Raw genomic sequence first — 19,062 nt, 5'->3', positions numbered from 1 at the left:
TCTATTTACTCAAACGGTTTGAGTAAAGTTTACTCATCGGGTTTTACAGTGCAATTTCTTTTGTCTGTTTTCTTAATTGCAGAATATTTATCATGTGCATCCAGTCCTTCGTGCTGTCTTTGCTGTAAACTGGTTTAAAGGGACAGAAGTGAGAGACTTATTTACCCTCATTTGATAAAACTGTTTTGAAAAAAAATATTTTACATTTAGAAATTTCTAGAATATCTGTTTCGGGTTTTTTGTTAGTGTAAAAACGTTTCCAAAATAAAAAAGTATGTAAGTGAAATTTTCACTTATTTTTCACCAGATCTTGAAGTGTTCCTGTAGCTCAGTGGTAGATCATTGCATTAGCAAGTGCAAGGTTTTGTGTTTGATTCCCCGGGAACACATGATAGGTGGAAATTGTTAGTCTGAATGCACTGTAAGATGCTTTGGATAAAAGTGTCTGCTAAATGCATTAATTGAATATGATTTAATTAAATTTTACTCAATAAAATGTACTTATTATTATTTTTTTTTTTTTACTTAACTTAGTTAAGTAGATTTACTTAATTTCCAAATGTGTTAAATTTACTTGAAAAATGCTTGTGCAAAAACTTGCCAAATAAAAATTAAGTAAATTTACTTATTACTTTTTTCAGTGCATGGCTATTGTGATTTTTTTTTTTTTTTTTACGTCTCCAGAGATATTAGGTTTAAGCATTTCAATATTTTGGACTTCCTGCCAGTGAACCCTGCTCTTTGTGCTTTTTTCAGTTAAATAAAGGTTAAATGGAAATAACAAATCACAGATTCTTGATTTTACTGTATTTTACACCATATCCCAATTGTCTGGAAATGGGTTTGCAACCTATTGACTTATAGAAAGGTTCCATGCATGTTAAATTCACGGATTAAAGTTCACAAACTCAATTGACTGGACTTCATCTGGGAAGAAAAACGCCATCTGATCAACACAAAGCCACGAGTCTGCCTGTAAACCCTGCTGTCTGTCACCAGGAGGAGCTCTCACTCAACATTCACTCAGAATCATGTCTGCCTCACTGGGGTTATATCAGACACTACATACCTCATCTTTGGACTGTGTTTTAAATTAGTGGCCAATATATATATTTAAGTGAGAACTTTAAGTCTTCATGTAGATACTGAAATTTACCTTAAATGGAGGGGAGATTTGATATACAGTTGCTTGCAAAATTTTTCACATTGTACGCTGCAACTTTAAAAATCTGCACTCCACACCTCATAATGAAACCTCACAATGCACTCCACACTTCATAAAAAAAATGATTAAAAAGTACAAAACTGAAATATCACACTGACATAAATGTTCAGACACTTTGCAACACCACATGAACTTAAGCTCGGTGCACGGTATTTCTCTGGTTCATCTCTGAGATGATTCTATACATTGATTGGAGTAGATCTGTGGCAAATTTAATTGATCAGACTTTGTCTGGGAAGAAAAAAAACCAAGACATGAGGTCAAAAGAGCTGCCTGCTGAGCTCAGAGATAGGATTGTGATGAAATGATTTCTACTGCACAGACTAGTCCTGGAGCTCTCTGACCTAGTCTAGTGTTCCCACCCGACCTGACTGAGCTTGAGAGTGTCTGTACAGAGAAATCACAGAAAAATCCTCAAATGGACACACTGACCAAACCAGAACTGCCAGAGAAGTCTTAAAGTACACACACTCAAATCCAAAGTGATGGTTTGCAAATGCATACTCAAGAAACAACTTGCAAATATACAACATTCAAAACTCTTCTGTGTTGAATTGAATTGAAATTTATTTGACAAGTATTCCATCCACTGTCGAGGATAAAAACACAATAAAGCCCTTGGCTTTTTTCCATTGAGGCCCTCAATGTTAATAATAACTTCTGTGTTTTGGATCTGTGAAACGCATTTTGACGAAGCATATTTGGTAATAAAAAATTTGAGTTGCCATTTGACAATACATACAATTTTCTTTGTGAATGAAAATGATAATTTATGTTAAACAGCAATGAAAAAAATAATAATAATGGCAAAAAAGCATATCAGTTCTTTTGTTGCTCGTAAATAGCTGTAGCGAAGTTGTTAAGTTTGGCTCCTTTCCAATACTCTAAAACCGTGCACATGAAAGTCTAATTCACTAGTTCACGCTTACATATAATTAGCTGAGGTATGGTATGTGTATTTGGCGTGCTGTCCGGGGAAGGGCTCCGAGCTCAGGAATGGCCCGAACCTTTCCCTGTCTATTCCTGAAGTGAACTCAAAGTGAGGAGATGGGGTGGAGGAGGGATGCTGATACACCGTCAATGGATAGAGGTAAGTCAGTGATATTTATACTATGGGATTGATTACTTGATTATGGTCCACCTGTATCTGACGCGCTCTTCCCGAATCTTGTTAATAAAAACATAATTCCACTAGTTCACGAGAAGGCCTACGTACTCCGGTGGGAGCGACTTAGGCGTTGGAAGAGTAGGCGCTACCAGTAGTGAACTATGTGGTTGTGGGTGCCCCGGTCGGTAGGGCTCGAGCCGATGCTCAACGGGAGCTTGTGGCATTGGAACGGTGAGCCCTACCGGCTGAAGAGGAGGAGCAGCGTGGTTGTGTTTGCCGACCGGGAGGACCCTTAACGCTGGTTTGCCAAAACCGCCATGAAAAACTAGTAGAAGAAGAAGACGACGAAACTGGGTCATGACGTCATTTAAGGAACTTTATCCGCGAACCTGCTTTTAGTGTCTTCGCCTGAAAATGTATTGGTTTATGTCAGGCGGTCTGTGCCGCTAGAGGAAGCGGCCTCAAACTGTGTCTCGGCCGGAAAAGCCGCGGTGAAAGGCTGAGCTGTGGTAGGAAGTGAGAGAGGCTTGCTGCGGTGAGAACCGGGGTGCGGCCCAGGCTGGTTGAATGCCTGCTACTGCTGCTGCAATCCAGCGCTCGAGGAGAGCTCGGTCTTGGGCGGCATGATCGTTGTATCGAGCGAGGCAAGCTCGGGGCTTGCACGGTCTATTTGCCACGACGTGTGGCTTGGCGAGGAGAGCAACGGTCGCGATGACGCTTAATGGTGCTCAACGGCTGTGTTTGGCTGGGTAGGAAGGATCGCAGGTCCGGCAAGAGCAGCAGATCTCATCAATCCCTGGAATAGCTCTCTTCGTTGGTAGGAAAATTGGGTCTGTGATAAGGTGACAGACGAAGTGAGCCAGCATGCTGATTAACTGTAAAAAGATAGAGGTAAGTCAGCGATATTTGTAATATGGGATTGATTACTTGATTATGGTTCACCTGTGTCGATTAGGCTAAGTATCTGACGCGCTCCTCCCGAATCTTGTTAGTAAAAACATAATTTAATGAGCTACAGGGAGCTGATTGAGATGAATGTTATGCCTTAGACTGGTCATGAGCTAGAGATTTAGAGATATATTTTAGCTTCAAGAGATATTAGCATAAATGTCAGTACATATTTGACCCATTGGTGGCGCTAGAGCAGGTGTCTCCAACACAAGGTAGATTGCTGAGGGAAATTAAATTAAAAAATACATGATATATATATATATATATATAAATATATATATATATATATATATATATATATATATATATATATATATATATATATATATATATGTATATGTATATATATATGTATATATTATAAATTATTTTTTGCTTCTTTTCCAAAGCAGCAGCTTTGTTTACAGAGGTTACCGTGGAAACAGCTCTGTTCTGCTGTTCATAAGCGCCCTCTGCTGTCAAACTGTGGATTTATAAATTCAGTCTGACATATTTTTGTTCAGACCAATGTGAAATCAGACCAGATTTTTGTTGTAAGTCTCAACTGGTCGATGGAAAATAGCCTACCTTGTTATCAGAAGTGTTGAGTTTTTTAGAATGCACATTAGCTTATGTAGAACTGTTTATGGAGCAGATAAAATTATTATTTTTTCATTCGGACTCAACCTTTTATTAAAGACAAAAAAACATTTAACGGCTAATATGTTATTATTTAAATTCATTTAAGTTATTTTTTAAAAGTAGCTCCAAAATGAAGTAAGGTTAGGGACCCCTGCGCTAGAGGGTTTGGCATGGTTAATGTTCACCCAAAGGAAAGATGGCCTCAAATGTTTCTCAGATCTTCCTCCTTTGCTAGAGACTCATGAACTCTCACGTGTGCTGTACTCTAAAGTGATCTCAACAACTTTACAAAGTGTGCAACAAAGTCAAATGTCTCAGTATGAACATAAACATCTCTTATGACTACCGTAAATATGAATTAATAATCAAAATAGTTGAGGATTAAGTCAAAGCCATTCATGTCCAGGGTTACTGTTACTTATAAAGGCACTGAGTACATGACTATTTACAAGAACAAATAATGAGCCCTATATGCACATAAACTGCACAGCACTTCTCTATTACTGTATGTAAGGAAGTCATGAGCTATATTTACATGCATGCAAAATGGAGTTTGCATGACAAAACAAGTGTTGCATGTGATGCGTATACAAAGCTGGGTATTTGAAGGTAAATTTATATTGGTATTATGATATTTATGAATTGTAATGCTATTTAAAAGGATATTTTCAATATATACAATATTAGGACAAATGTAAAATCAAAAAAAAAAAAAAACTCAAATAAAATGGAAGATGTCTGAAAACTAGTAAGAGACATATAAAAAACATAAGAGAATCAGTCCTTTGCATTGAATTGGGATCAGCATTTATAGACATTCTGAACTCTATTGGTGTTAGACAACACGTTTCAGGACCTACTCATTGTCGAAATCATACTCTAGATTTAATACTGTCACATGGAATTGATGTTGATAGTGTTGAAATTATTCAGCCAAGTGATGATATCTCAGATCATTATTTAGTTCTGTGTAAACTTCATATAGCCAAAATTGTAAATTCTACTTCTTGTTACAAGTATGGAAGAACCATCACTTCTACCACAAAAGACTGCTTTTTAAGTTATCTTCCTGATTTATCCAAATTCCTTAGCATATCCAAAACCTCAGAACAAGTTGATGATGTAACAGAAACTATGGACTCTCTCTTTTCTAGCACTTTAAATACAGTTGCTCCTTTACGCTTAAGAAAGGTTAAGGAAAACAGTTTGACACCATGGTATAATGAGCATACTCGCACCCTAAAGAGAGCAGCCCGAAAAATGGAGCGCAGCAGGAGGAAAACAAAACTAGAGGTATTTCGTATTGCTTGGCGGGAAAGTAGTATATCCTATAGAAAAGCATTAAAAACTGCTAGATCTGATTACTTTTCTCTTTTAGAAGAAAACAAACATAACCCCAGGTATTTATTCAATACAGTGGCTAAATTAACGAAAAATAAAGCCTCAACAAGTGTTGACATTTCCCAACACCACAACAGTAATGACTTTATGAACTACTTTACTTCTAAAATCGATACTATTAGAGATAAAATTGCAACCATTCAGCCGTCAGCTACAGTATCACATCAGACAGTGCACTATAGACCCCCTGAGGAACAGTTCCACTCATTCTCTACTATAGGAGAGGAAGAATTGTATAAACTTGTTAAATCATCTAAACCAACTACATGTATGTTAGACCCTATACCATCTAAGCTCCTAAAAGAGGTGCTTCCAGAAGTCATAGATCCTCTTCTGACTATTATTAATTCCTCATTGTAATAATAATAATAATAATATATTTATTTTGTATAGCGCCTTTAAAAGTAGCTTTCTCAAAGCACTTTACAGACAAGCATTACAGCAAATGAATAAACACAATATAAGTACAAGAAAATAAACGCATTAAAAACAAGTTCATGTAAAAGCAATTCCAGAGCTTAGGAGCATAGACAGAGAATGCTCGGTCACCCCACGTATGAAGCCGTGTCTTCAGAACAACCAAAAGACCACTCTGAGAGGAGCGCAGATTGCGACGTGGTGTGTAGAGCATTAATAAGTCAGTCAAATACTCAGGAGCCAGATTGTGCAGAGATTTATAGGCCAGCAATAGGGATTTTAAAATCAATACGGTACCTAACAGGTAGCCAGTGCAGGGACTCCAAGACCGGAGTTATATGGTCCCTGGCCATGACCCCAGATAGTACTCTAGCAGCTGAATTTTGAAGATATTGCAATTTATCCAGTGATGATTTAGATACCCCAGCTAGAAGACCATTGCAGTAGTCAATGCACAAAAAGATAAAAGAGTTAATCACTTAATCCTAATTGTCATTAGGTTATGTCCCCAAAACCTTCAAACTGGCTATTAAGCCTCTCATCAAAAAACCACAACTTGACCCAAAAGAACTAGTTAATTATAGACCAATCTCGAATCTCCCTTTTCTGTCCAAGATACTAGAAAAGGTGATATCCTCACAATTATATTCCTTCTTAGAGAAAATATGCTTTATATGTTACCCTTGGGAGATATCATCAGGAAACATGGTGTTAGCTTTCACTGTTATGCTGATGATACTCAGCTCTATATTTCCTCGCATCCCGGTGAAACACACCAATTTGAAAAACTAATGGAATGCATAGTCGATATAAAAAACTGCATGACGAGTAATTTCTTACTGCTAAATTCAGAAAAAACAGAGGTGTTAATTATAGGACCTAAAAACTCTACTTGTAATAACCCTGAACACTGTCTAAGACTTGATGGTTGCTCTGTCAATTCTTCGTCATCAGTTAGGAACCTAGGTGTGCTATTTGATCGCAATCTTTCCTTAGAAAGCCACGTTTCTAGCATTTGTAAAACTGCATTTTTCCATCTCAAAAATATATTTAAATTACGCCCTATGCTCTCAATGTCAAATGCAGAAATGTTAATCCATGCATTTATGACTTCAAGGTTAGATTATTGTAATGCTTTATTGGGTGGTTGTTCTGCACGCTTGGTAAACAAACTACAGCTAGTCCAAAATGCAGCAGCAAGAGTTCTTACTAGAACCAGGAACTATGACCATATTAGCCCGGTCCTGTCCACACTGCACTGGCTCCCTATCAAACATCGTATAGATTTTAAAATATTGTTTATTACTTATAAAGCCCTGAATGGTTTAGCACCTCAGTATTTGAATGAGCTCCTTTTACATTATACTCCTCTACGTCCGCTACGTTCTCAAAACTCAGGCAATTTGATAATACCTAGAATATCAAAATAAACTGCGGGCGGCAGATCCTTTTCCTATCTGTAGCCTAAACTCTGGAATAACCTACCTAACATTGTTCGGGAGGCAGACACACTCTTGCAGTTTAAATCTAGATTAAAGACCCATCTCTTTAACCTGGCTTACACATGACATACTAATATGCTTTTAATATCCAAATCCGTTAAAGGATTTTAGGCTGCATTAATTAGGTAAACTTAACACGTCGCATAACACAAGATGTGCACTCAGAAGTACCCTATACAGCCATTACACCACCTGGATTCGACATTTTATCTCTGAACTCCGGTGAGAGCAGAAGTGTAGGTGTGTGCTTTGTAATTAACACTCGCTGGGGCACTGATGTTACAGTTTTATCTACACACTGCTCCCCTGAGATCGAACTGCTCTCCATTAAAATGCGTCCCTTCTACCTCCCGCGAGAGTTTAATTCAATCATTCTTACAGTTATTTACATCCCGCCTCACATGGACAAATCTAAAGCATTGTACAAACTCTACAGCAGTCTGTTGTTTACTAATGGCTGCATGAAATTCGTTCAGAGCAAGCTTGGCATTAGCATCCGGTGGAATATAGACTGCGGTTATTATGGTTGAAGTGAACTCCCGTGGCAGATAAAAAGGTCTACATTTAACAATGAGAAACTCTAGGTTAGCTGAGCAGTGTCTCCCAACAATGACAGTGTTCGTACACCAAGCTTTGTTGACATAAATGCACAATCCACCACCTCTTGTCTTGCCGGAGTCATCTGCCGTTCTATCTGCCCGGAGCGTGTAGCGTCCGGCTAGCTCAGTAGAATTATTGGGTACGTCGCTGTGTAGCCACTCTACAATGACATTTTAGACATTGCTCTACTCAGGAATACAAAATCAGAATGTGTGCTGCTCTTAAGTTTATTTATTGCATCTGCACTGACACTTTAAGATTCCTTCATGTAGCACTGCGACATTCTACAATGAGATTTTAGACACCGCTCTACCCCAATAATCATATTCATACCTCAGGACTACTTGTGAATTCTTATAACTCGTAACACTGTCTATCTTTATTGTATCTGTTAATGCCACTTATTTGTATATAATGCTCTGTCCGTGTCTGTTCTGTCTATGGTCACTGAAGACTCAAAAATCTCAGTTCTCTCCATGTGTGAGTATGTCTTGTTATTGTCACTGTATGTCTGAGCCTCGTCACAAGCATTTCAATGCCCAGTTTTCCCCAGTGTTAACTATGCAAATGAAAAATGAATGCCTCTTGACTCAATGTACTTGCTACATCATTAGAAGAATGGCATCTACGCTAATATTAGTCTGTTTCTCTCTTGTTCCGAGGTCACCGTAGCCACCAGATCCAGTCTGTATCCAGATCAGAGGGTCACTGCAGTCACCCGGATCCAGTACGTATCCAGACCAGATGGTGGATCAACACTTAGAAAGGACCTCTACATCACTGAAAGACAGCGTAGACCAGGACAACTAGAGCCCAGATACAGATCCCCTGTAAAGACCTTGTCTCAGAGGAGCACCAGGACAAGACCACAGGAAACAGATGATTCTTCTGCACAATCTGACTTTGCTGCAGTCTGGAATTGAACTACTGGTTTCGTCTGGTCAGAGGAGAACTGACCCCCAACTGAGCCTGGTTTCTCCCAAGGTTTTTTTCTCCATTCTGTCACCGATGGAGTTTCGGCTCCATTCTGTCGCCTCTGGCTTGCTTAGTTGGGGTCACTTCATTTACAGCAATATCGCTGACTTGATTGCAAATAAATGCACAGACACTATTTAAACTGAACTGTTTTCCTAATTAATAAAGGTGAGTTGACTTGTCTGATCTCCCAGTAAGACGTCCGTTGCCCCAGTCCAGACAAACATTTTGGGGTGGGTCTGGAATCGGTACTATTCATACCAGCTCGCAAGCCATTTCAACACTGGCCTCGTGCACCCCTCCTGCAACTGTTAATGGCCTACGGTCCTTTATTGGTTTGTAAAAAGTCCTAGCTTGTGTCCTCAAGGGGTGTGCATCAATCATTGCCCCCTTCAACAACATGGCCACCGGTGGTGAGTTGACCGCTGCGGTTTTGTGATCCAGATGAGCGTTATCCAGTACTTGTTCTGTGACAAGAGAGTTACCATTGTCAAAGGTGTGAAACAGTATTTTACTGTTACCTTAGCAAGTGATGGGCTGTTAGCTGTGCGGCGTGACACACCACTGTCAAACACTACCGAATGCATTGTTGTTCCAAGGTCAGTACTGCAGGAGTTGCTTATGTCATTGCACATTAGGGTTAGACCACCCCTCGGCTCACCAGTTGAGACTTGCCATTGGCCGGTACTTCTACGCACTGGACATGGATTCAGTCATCCAGCTTACCAGTCAAGGATGTCACCAATGTGCTGCACTGGCTAAGTCCCCTGTTTTCGCAGTGGAGCAGTCCAGCTGTAATCCACCTGAGATGGGACAGGTCAACTTTTGCAGCTGACATGCTTAAACGTGAGCGCCAGCTCATCTTAGTCATTCGTGAGTCTGAGATCCTTTACAGCTGTTTTGTTAATTGATGACGAGCAGAAAGAAACGTTGCGGGATGGTATTATACACTTGTGAATTGGCATCCGTCTGCTTGATGGCTCCTTTGCTATAGTTAGAACTGACCCAGCACCAGGTTTTTCAGCACTGGCCAAGGACAAAGTGATTGCTCAATACAGGCTAGCCATTGAGGTTGGCGATGCTAAAAATATAAAAAGAAATCTGGTGTTGTGTCACAGGTCATTGTGATGATGGTGCAACATCTGAGAGCAGAGAGGTGTGCGAAGTGCCACTGTTGCCCATCTGAGTGACCCTGACGTCCCCCTGGTGATAGTGACGCCCACTTCACCCCCGGCTCTGATGACAGTGAATCTCTGAAGGGTAGGACCATGTCCCCATTAGGTTTGGTGGAGGTCCCATGCCATGAGTTCCCTTCCTCCCAGATGTTCCGGTGCAGGCTCCTCGGCGGTCAAGCCATCTCGGTTGACTTCCCGACAAGTTAAATGATTATGAAGCACTGTTGATACTTAAATGTGAGATAGTATGAGAACTAAGCCCCGTGAGCTTAGGGAAAAGCAATATATTTTTCCTATGGGCAGGTGCTTTTCTATTGATGTACCAGTTTATTATTATTATTTGTTTTATTTTTTTATAACATTTAACCAGATGGTTCTATCTACTGCTTTCAAGGAGCAATCAGGGCCAAGGCACTGCCAGCACAGTTTGTGACTGCATGTTTAACTTGCATTTTATTTGCATCCATAATATGGGTCTTTGTAATGTAAATTTCTATGTTAACACAGAGGAGGAGTCTGAGTATCTGAGAGATATAAAGAATGTTTATATCAAACTGAAAAACACAAATATTACAACAAATGGTGAGTTACTGTTTCATTCTTCATTTATCTTACAGAACATTCAGACATTTATACAACTCTCAAAAAATACAATGTCAAAATATGAATATATAAAGATTTTTCTGTTATTTTCGTCTAGATAAAAAAGATCTATGCTGTGATCTCCTGAAAAGAGATTGAGAAGATGTTAGTAAGTTCATCAATAACTACATGTCTTCATCAATAACTACAACTTCAGCTAAATTTCAGTGTGCTGTTCATCGCTTTCTCTGTATCCCTTGTAGATGTTTGTTTTTTTGGCAATTTATCTTCCAGTTGTACTGATGAATGAATGCAGTCATGATGAAAAAGACTGCTCTGATATCTATAACTCAGAGGAAACGGTCAGTAGGATTTACTCCATCTATCCAGCAGGATACATTCCCGTCTCGGTTTACTGTGAGATGATCTCCGGTGGGAAAGCTGAAGACAACAGAGCATGGACGGTATGAATGTGACTCTAGATCATCAAACACACTTCAGCACATTCATTATGAATCATATATTCTATATAAACCCATCACAGGTGTTTCAGAGGAGAATGGATGGCACTGTGAATTTCTATCGGCCGTGGGATCAGTACAAGAGAGGATTTGGGAATGTGGAGGGAGAATACTGGCTGGGTAAGATCTCACTGTGTGTGTGTTCATGTCCAGTGTTTGGTTGAACGTGTTCTTCCTGTGTGTGTGTGTGTGTGATCAGGGCTGGAGAACATGTACCAGCTGACAAGCAACAGGACATACAAGCTGAGAGTGGATCTGGAGGACTTTGAAGGAAATAAAGCTTTCGCTCTGTACTCGTCCTTCTCTGTGGGGCCTGAATCTGATGGGTACAAACTACATGTTTCAGGATTTAGTAACGGAGGAGCAGGTAGGACCCTTTAATCTATACTCAATGTTGAGAGTAATGATTTACTAAGTAAATAATTCTGTTGAAAAAGGAAAATATTACTCTTATTTTTATGCAATGTCTAATTTAATATCTAATATTAAAATGTATGTTTAATGTAAACCCCTTGGTTACTTCAAGGATAGTTGTTGCAATTTTATATTATTTGTTTCAAAGAATTAAAAGCTAGATTTTCTTGTATTGTTCAACTAGTCTTGGTTAACATGGGATTTACAAAGTAATGCAATACTTTTTAATGTACAAAAATGTAATTAGTACAGTAAGCTAGTTGCACTGTTAAAAATTGTCAGTAGCGAGTAATTAATTACTTTTTAAAGTAACTTATCAAACATTGCTTATACACATGAAATTACATTTCCATTTATTTATTGTTCTTAATGATGCTCTTCCTCTCGGCAGGTGACTCTTTATCGGACCATGATGGACAGAAGTTCACCACAGTAGACAAAGACCAAGACTCAAACAATAACAACAACTGTGCCAAACTTCATCTTGGGGGATTTTGGTACAAAGACTGTATGCAGGCAAACCCCAATGGTGTGTATATATGGGGATTATATGACACCCAAACCATCATTGGAAATGTATGGTCAACCTGGAAGGGTAACGGTGTTGGTATGAAATCCATCAGCATGAAGATCAAACGTGTGCCATAGAAATTTCAATGTTTGCCAGATATACACAACAAAACAATCAAATTAAAGTTTAAGGGTTTCCTCTTGTATTACCTGTTTTACTTTATAAATCATGTAGTAAAAGTGTACGTTTGTAGTGTTTTTTCTATAACCAGTGTGTAGGGTGGTGTAAGTTGTTCATGACTCATAGGTTAGAATAAACAATTTCCATAAAGCAATGTATGCTTCTTGACTCGTTAATTTCGTCTTCTGTACGTCTGATTTAGACGTTCAGAGAACCTCCTTACAAGGTTAAAAACTAGATAAAAAGTGGTCATTGGACATATTTTCAACATCATTTAAGGTTCGTTTAGGCATAATTTATACTGTTTCTGGACCAAATCAACACTCTCAGGATGCGTTAGATTTAGAGTCATGTTATTTCAATGTAATTTCCAGACACTGTGTTTGTCCTAAAATCAAGAAAATAAAATAATCTTTATGAAATAATGAAATAACTGACAATCGAGCATTGTGGTAAAATCAACTGCAAATCAAAGACATTAAATCTCTGAAGATCTCAGCAGAGGAGGATCAAACATCTCCACAAACAGCTTCATCAGCTTCACTCATTAGATTGACTTTATTTCTGTCAGACATCTAGATAAGCTCTCATTCAGAATTAACAGAGATTTAAAAGTTGATATTTGGTGTGTGTGGTGCTCTTGATGCTTTGTCCCCAGCCTCAGTCCATTCCTTGTGAAGTTCACTCAAATTCTTGAATTCATTTTGCTTGACAATCCTCATAAGGCTGTGGTTCTCTCGGTTGGTTGTGCATCTTTTTCTTCGACACTTTTTCTTTCCACTCAACTTTAACATGCTTCGATACAGCACTCTGTGAACAGCCAGCTTCTTTGGCAATGAATGTTTGTGGCTTACCCTCTGTAACAATATAAAAACTTCACAATCACAGTAAGGAGGAGGGAACCTTTGGACATTTAAAAAAGACTTGACCAACTGACCAAATAATCCACAAAATAAAGCCCAGGCCTGGTCCTCTCTCGTCACTCATACCTTGTGAAGGGTGTCAATGATTGTCTTCTGTACAACTGTCAGATCAGCAGTCTTCATCATGATTGTGTAGCCAAGTGAACCAAACTGAGAGACCATCCTGAAGACTCAGGAAACCTTTGCAGGTGTTTTGAGTTGATTCGCTGATTGGCATGTCACCATATTCTGATTTGTTTAGATAATTTTTTTTTTTTAATGTGAGCCAAAATAATCACAGTTAAAAGAGCCAAAGACTTAAACTACTTTAAGCTTGACTGTATGTCCAACATGTATGTCTCTTATAACAACCATAACACTTGACATTTAAAACAGTGAATTTTGCAGTACATATATTCTTTCACAAACAAAAAAATAAGGTACATATATATATATATATTTTTTTCCCCCTAAGTATTCAGAGGGGACTCGACACACAAATAACAGCACACAGTCAGGAACCTAGCAGTATTCACATTTTTTGATTTAGACAGTGTGAGGACAATAGTTCAAATAGTCTGGATTCACTAAAGGAGTTTATTGAATATTTAAGGAATAAATAATCATGTAAACAGTAACTTCACAAAATATTTTAATGCACAAACATCCATACATTTAAAAAACAGATTTCAACATGATCCTTTCACACAGAAAAAAAGTTATAAAAATGTAAATTTAAGCGCTCTAATGTTTCTATGACACACGTTTTATCTTCATGCTGATGGATTTCATACTGACTGCGTAATTCTTCCACGTTGACCAAACAACACCAATGGCATGATAGGTGGGATCTTCTCCCCATAAATACACTCCATTGGGGTTTGTAGTGTGACATTCTTTGTACCAAAATCCCCCGAGATACTGCTTGGCACAGTTCTTTTCATAGGAATCTTGGTCATTGTCAAAGGTGGAGAACTTCTGTCCGTTATGACCAGATAAAGAGTCGCCTGCAGAGAAGAAGAGCTTCACTGAGGACAGTAACTCAATGGAAATTGTTTTTATGAGTATAAATGAAAGTGTCCTACCTGCTCCTCCATCAGTGAATCCTGAAACATGCAGCTGATATCCAGCAAATTCACAACCCACAGAGAAGGACGAGTACAGAGCGAAACCTTTCCTTCCTTCAAAGTCCTCCAGATCCACTCTCAGCATGTACTTGTTCTTACGTGTCAGCTGGTACATGTTCTCCAGCCCTGATCATACACACACACACACACATGAAGAACACATTAGACCAAACACTGGACATGAACATACACACACACACACACAGTGAGATCTTACCCAGCCAGTATTCCTCATTCCCAAATCCTCTCTTGTACTGATTCCACGGCCGATAGAAATTCACACTGCCGTCCATTCACATCACACTGAAAAGCGCAAACAATCTGTACGAATGTGACAAACTGTAGGAAACAGATGAGCTTACCTCCATCTTCTCAAACTCTTTTCAGCAGAAATATGTTTCCTAAAAGAGCTAAATAAGTTCAAGACCATTTCATTGTATTAGTTAATTTGTATATACTACAGCTAATAGAAGAACAGAGTGAATCGACCCACAGAGGTCACTCCTCACGCTGAAGGAGTCTGAATGTAAAGATGTGCATTCACTCTCAAACTAACAAATCAAATCACATTCATTCACACAGAATGATGAATATACCAGCAGATCTTCAGCTGATCAGAATGCTTTATTTTACACACACACTCCATTCAAACTTTCCAAATCACTGATTTGGTGACTTCACGTCTGTTGTCGTTGTACAGGAGCAAACTGGATTGTGCAAAGACTTTAAAACATTGGATTGCTCAAGCCACTGTGTACTCGGTCAGAAGATCTGCCAAAACAACCCTAACACACTACATGCTTTCAGTGATTCATCCTCATTCACAATGGAGCGGCGAGACTAGACGAAGCCCATCGTACCAATGATCAGAAATATCCATCTAGGGTTTGATAAACAACGGACTTCCTAATAGTTGTTTTATTACATTATGCACCCAGACATTGGTCTCGTTTCGGGACAATTGCAACACATTCCCAGCTGCACTTGACTCAAAAGAACAGCACAGAAGAGAGTCTAACAGAGGTTTTGCATGTTACCAGAAAAAGTGATTTACTCAGCTAACACTAAACACAATTTCATGCTTTGAGATAAAACAGGAGCATTTTATTCAGTGACATGGTCAATTTTATTGGTCATTTTTTGGAGAGGTGTCATACGATCGTCTACTGTCCGGACAGCAGATCATGCGAGTGTTTAGCTGGATGAAGGAATGCTGGGTAGAGATGCAGGATTCACAGCCAGTCATAAGGGATCTGTAACATGTACGATGACTGAAATACAGGAAGGACTAAACGTGCAGCTCTGACAAGCCGAGGGAAACAGATTAAGATAGGGAGTCCTGGGAAAGTGTGTGTAATGTGTGAGTTATCTGCAGGATGAGCGGATGGAGGCGTGCAGGAGAGGTCATCCGGTTCTCAGGATGATGTGAACTCCTGACTCGGTGAACACCGGGCCGCTCATGTCTCCGACCTTCAGCGCGAACGAGACGTCTTCAAACGGCTTCTGCATTTGACCTGACACACGCACACACACACACACACAGTATACATAAGCAAGGCCAATATAGTGCACTTAATATATGTGTATTTCAACTTGAAACAAAAAAACCTGTAAACAGAAATGAAAATCTTATATAAATTTGAATAACTGTATAAAACTTATCTCATCTACTTTACAAGGCAGCATTTCTCATTTTAATTTAGTTTGACAGTCACCGGTCTCTGAGTGCCCATGAATGCAGCAAACTCTATCAGCTAATTTTGAGATAAAGGTTTGCTGCCTGGTTGAAATATGCTACGCGGATATAAAAACAAGTGTTTTAGAGATATTTTTATGAGATTTATTATTTCATTCAGAAATAGACCTCATGAGGACACGCTATGTTTATGAACACTAGGCTGTAATCAACACCTTAAACATAGCAAGGCTTTTTTAGTTCCCCTCACTACACAACAAATACTTTCAATTAACAGTATTTAGAAAAGAACAAGAATTAAAAATGTAAGGAGCTATATCAATATAAATGACAAGCCAAGACTAATTAATATAGGCTAAAACGAAACAGAAACCAACGCTGGGTCTCTCATTCGACACAAAATCAAAAGTTTCCGTATTCGCGATGTATTTGAATGCCAAATAATTATTTACTTCACTCATGTTCCAATACGCATGTAAAACTAAATGTTTTACATAACATCACAGTGGTACAGCACAGATTTTACTACACATTTAAACTGAGCAGTGTGTGTGTTTCTCCATATGTTAGACTGGCTGTATTTTATTATGATAATAAACGTCAAGGTAGCAATGCTTAACTGTGTGTGCAGTCACTTGACTCCGTTTTAATTTTAAACGCGTCACAGACACTAATCCTTTCTAATTTACTTCTATTCTAATTTAAAATAATCTTGAGGGTTAATGGTTAATAATCGGGTAAGGAGCATCGGTTGTGGGTTAGGAGAAATAACCTAAATCAACATCCCTAGTTATGTCAGTAATGTCACAGTGCAGAGAATATAGAATAATAATAACTGTATAATAAGTAGCGCAAGCAATAGGCGTCCGAAAGATGAACTCCAAATTTTATTCTAACAATTATTTCTGTGGTTAATATAGCAAAGGACAACTGTTCAGCTTCCGGGAAATTCTGGTCTGTTTTCATCTGGGTGTATTTCAGGAAAGGGCCTAATGCTGCAGCATCAGCAGCACCACCTTAATCCGTTCATAACCCCCCCATCCCGTTTCAGCACTTCAGTTAGTTCTCAGCTCAGTTTGAAAAAATGCTGAAGACGTGGGCGTGGTTCACAGCGGATCAGAGGACAGACAGCACACACAGCTTCAGTTTCAGACCGTTTCATTTCACTCCCATAGAGTTAAAAACACAAATAAATGCAAAGCCATTTGCAATGAATATGCACACGCCACTGCTGCACCTCTGAAAACTATAGGCTTGTTTCTGTGCTTATTCTATTATTCTGTTTGTGCAGAACTCTTATTATGAAGCAAAAACAAACATGAACGTTTCTCTCAGTTAATGTGTGCGATGTCGTCTCAGTCTGAAGTGTCGGTCATAGCAAATCAGCACACACTGTTGTGAATAATTAAGAGAAGTGTCTTCTGATAGGGTAAGAACACGCAGTCTCATGAATAATTCAACAGACGCAGACGTGTCATCAATGTACTGTAGTCCTAGACTGTAGTCTGCCACGTCACAAATCCTGACATCAACAGAATATAGATTTTAAACCCAGAAGATTGAAATACCACAAAAAAAGTTAATATTAACCAGTTTCCTCCAACAATTAAAATTGTCGTATGCTAACATTGTCTTCTATCAGTGATTGATTATGTGAGATTCGTGAGACTGTGGTGTGGTTGGGCACCATACAGACTTTATTAGAGTTTGGTGATTTTACATCCGAGTTAGTTCTGGCTGCAGATAAAGTTTTAATAGTTGGTGATTTTAATATCCATGTCGATAATGAAAAAGATGCATTGGGATCAGCATTTATAGACATTCTGAACTCTATTGGTGTTAGACAACATGTTTCAGGACCTACTCATTGTCGAAATCATACTCTAGATTTAATACTGTCACATGGAATTGATGTTGATAGTGTTGAAATTATTCAGCCAAGTGATGAAATCTCAGATCATTATTTAGTTCTGTGCAAACTTCATATAGCCAATATGATGGAAGAACCATCACTTCTACCACAAAAGACTGCTTTTTAAGTTATCTTCCTGATGTATCCGGATTCCTTAGCATATCCAAAACCTCAGAACAACTTGATGATGTAACATAAACTATGGACTCTCTCTTTTCTAGCACTTTAAATACAGTTGCTCCTTTACGCTTAAGGAAGGTTAAGGAAAACAGTTAGACACCATGGTATAATGAGCATACTCGCACCCTAAAGAGAGCAGCCCGAAAAATGGAGCGCAGCTGGAGGAAAACAAAACTAGAGGTATTTCGTATTGCTTGGCAGGAAAGTAACCTATCCTACAGAAAAGCATTAAAAACTGCTAGATTGAATAACTTAAAAATGGTATATGTGAGGATTTCCAGTCAGGATTTAGACCGTATCATAGTACTGAGACTGCTCTCCTTAGAGTTACAAATGATCTGCTCTTATCATCTGATCGTGGGTGTATCTCTCTATTAGTTTTATTGGATCTTAGTGCTGCGTTTGACACAATTGACCACAGCATTCTTTTGCATAGACTTGAACACTTTATTGGCATCAATGGAAGTGCATTAGCATGGTTTAAATCATACTTATATGACCGCCATCAGTTCGTAGCAGTGAATGAAGATGTATCATATCGATCACAAGTGCAGTATGAAGTACCTCAAGGCTCAGTACTAGGGCCGCTACTCTTCACGCTTTATATGTTGCTCTTGGGAGATATCATCAGGAAACATGGTGAACTGCCTTTAACTATCATTTTGCATTATTGACACTGTTTTCCTAATGAATGTTGTTCAGTTGCTTTGACGCAATGATTTTTTGTTTAAAGCGCTATATAACTAAAGGTGACTTGACAAAAGCTGGTGAATGTACTTTTAAAGGGGACTCAAGCCTCTTTTTAGTTATGATAGAGTCTCAGTCTCACTGGTGAGTGGAAGCCAAACAAATTAGAATAAAACAATAATAATTATTATAATACTACTATATTATTATTCCTATGACAGGTAATAACCATATATTATAAAACAACTGTACTGTGATATAAATGAAAAAGAAAATTCCAGGTATTGTTTTTACCTTACTCTACTGCAGGGAAATTGCAATACATCTGTCCTAATTCCTACTCTTGCAAGCAGGGTCTAAAACTAAAGGGTTAAG

At 38.6% G+C, this 19,062-nt stretch overlaps 3 protein-coding genes across 12 annotated transcripts in view; 1 reads left to right on the top strand and 2 right to left on the bottom strand.

Moving 5' to 3' along the window:
- LOC127933167 (microfibril-associated glycoprotein 4-like) overlaps positions 1-12,240 on the top strand; it is a 104,264-nt gene extending 92,024 nt beyond the window's left edge. Inside the window, exons 2-4 of one of the 9 annotated variants that reach the window (XM_052530310.1) lie at positions 11,102-11,198; positions 11,278-11,445; positions 11,884-12,193. In XM_052530310.1, coding sequence (XP_052386270.1) covers positions 11,102-11,198; positions 11,278-11,445; positions 11,884-12,140 — 522 coding nt within the window. In that variant the 3' untranslated portion in view covers positions 12,141-12,193. Of the gene's footprint in view, positions 1-11,101; positions 11,199-11,277; positions 11,446-11,883 lie in introns of all 9 variants that reach the window. The other 8 variants (XM_052530222.1, XM_052530056.1, XM_052530618.1 and 5 more) reach the window with 8 other exon arrangements.
- Positions 1-14,668, bottom strand: part of LOC127935606 (microfibril-associated glycoprotein 4-like) — a 53,595-nt gene extending 38,927 nt beyond the window's left edge. Inside the window, exons 1-3 of one of the 2 annotated variants that reach the window (XM_052533752.1) lie at positions 14,430-14,668; positions 14,171-14,338; positions 13,660-14,092 (exon numbers count right to left, since the gene is read on the bottom strand). In XM_052533752.1, the coding sequence (XP_052389712.1) occupies positions 13,839-14,092; positions 14,171-14,338; positions 14,430-14,505 (498 nt within the window). In that variant the 5' untranslated portion in view covers positions 14,506-14,668 and the 3' untranslated portion in view covers positions 13,660-13,838. Of the gene's footprint in view, positions 1-13,659; positions 14,093-14,170 lie in introns of those variants that run through there. The other variant, XM_052533690.1, reaches the window with a different exon arrangement.
- Positions 14,669-14,817: 149 nt separating this feature from the next.
- The window catches only part of pin1 (peptidylprolyl cis/trans isomerase, NIMA-interacting 1), a 6,030-nt gene continuing 1,785 nt past the window's right edge, over positions 14,818-19,062 (bottom strand). Inside the window, exon 4 of the mRNA XM_052532266.1 lies at positions 14,818-15,726. Within this exon, the coding sequence (XP_052388226.1) occupies positions 15,617-15,726 (110 nt within the window). The 3' untranslated portion in view covers positions 14,818-15,616. The remainder of the gene's footprint in view (positions 15,727-19,062) is intronic.

The sequence above is a fragment of the Carassius gibelio genome, chromosome A1 (assembly GCF_023724105.1).
Source record: "Carassius gibelio isolate Cgi1373 ecotype wild population from Czech Republic chromosome A1, carGib1.2-hapl.c, whole genome shotgun sequence".
Taxonomy (NCBI): Eukaryota; Metazoa; Chordata; class Actinopteri; order Cypriniformes; family Cyprinidae; genus Carassius; species Carassius gibelio.
The sequence above is the reverse complement of the archived record's forward strand: the minus strand, read 5'-3'. Positions and strand labels throughout refer to the sequence as shown.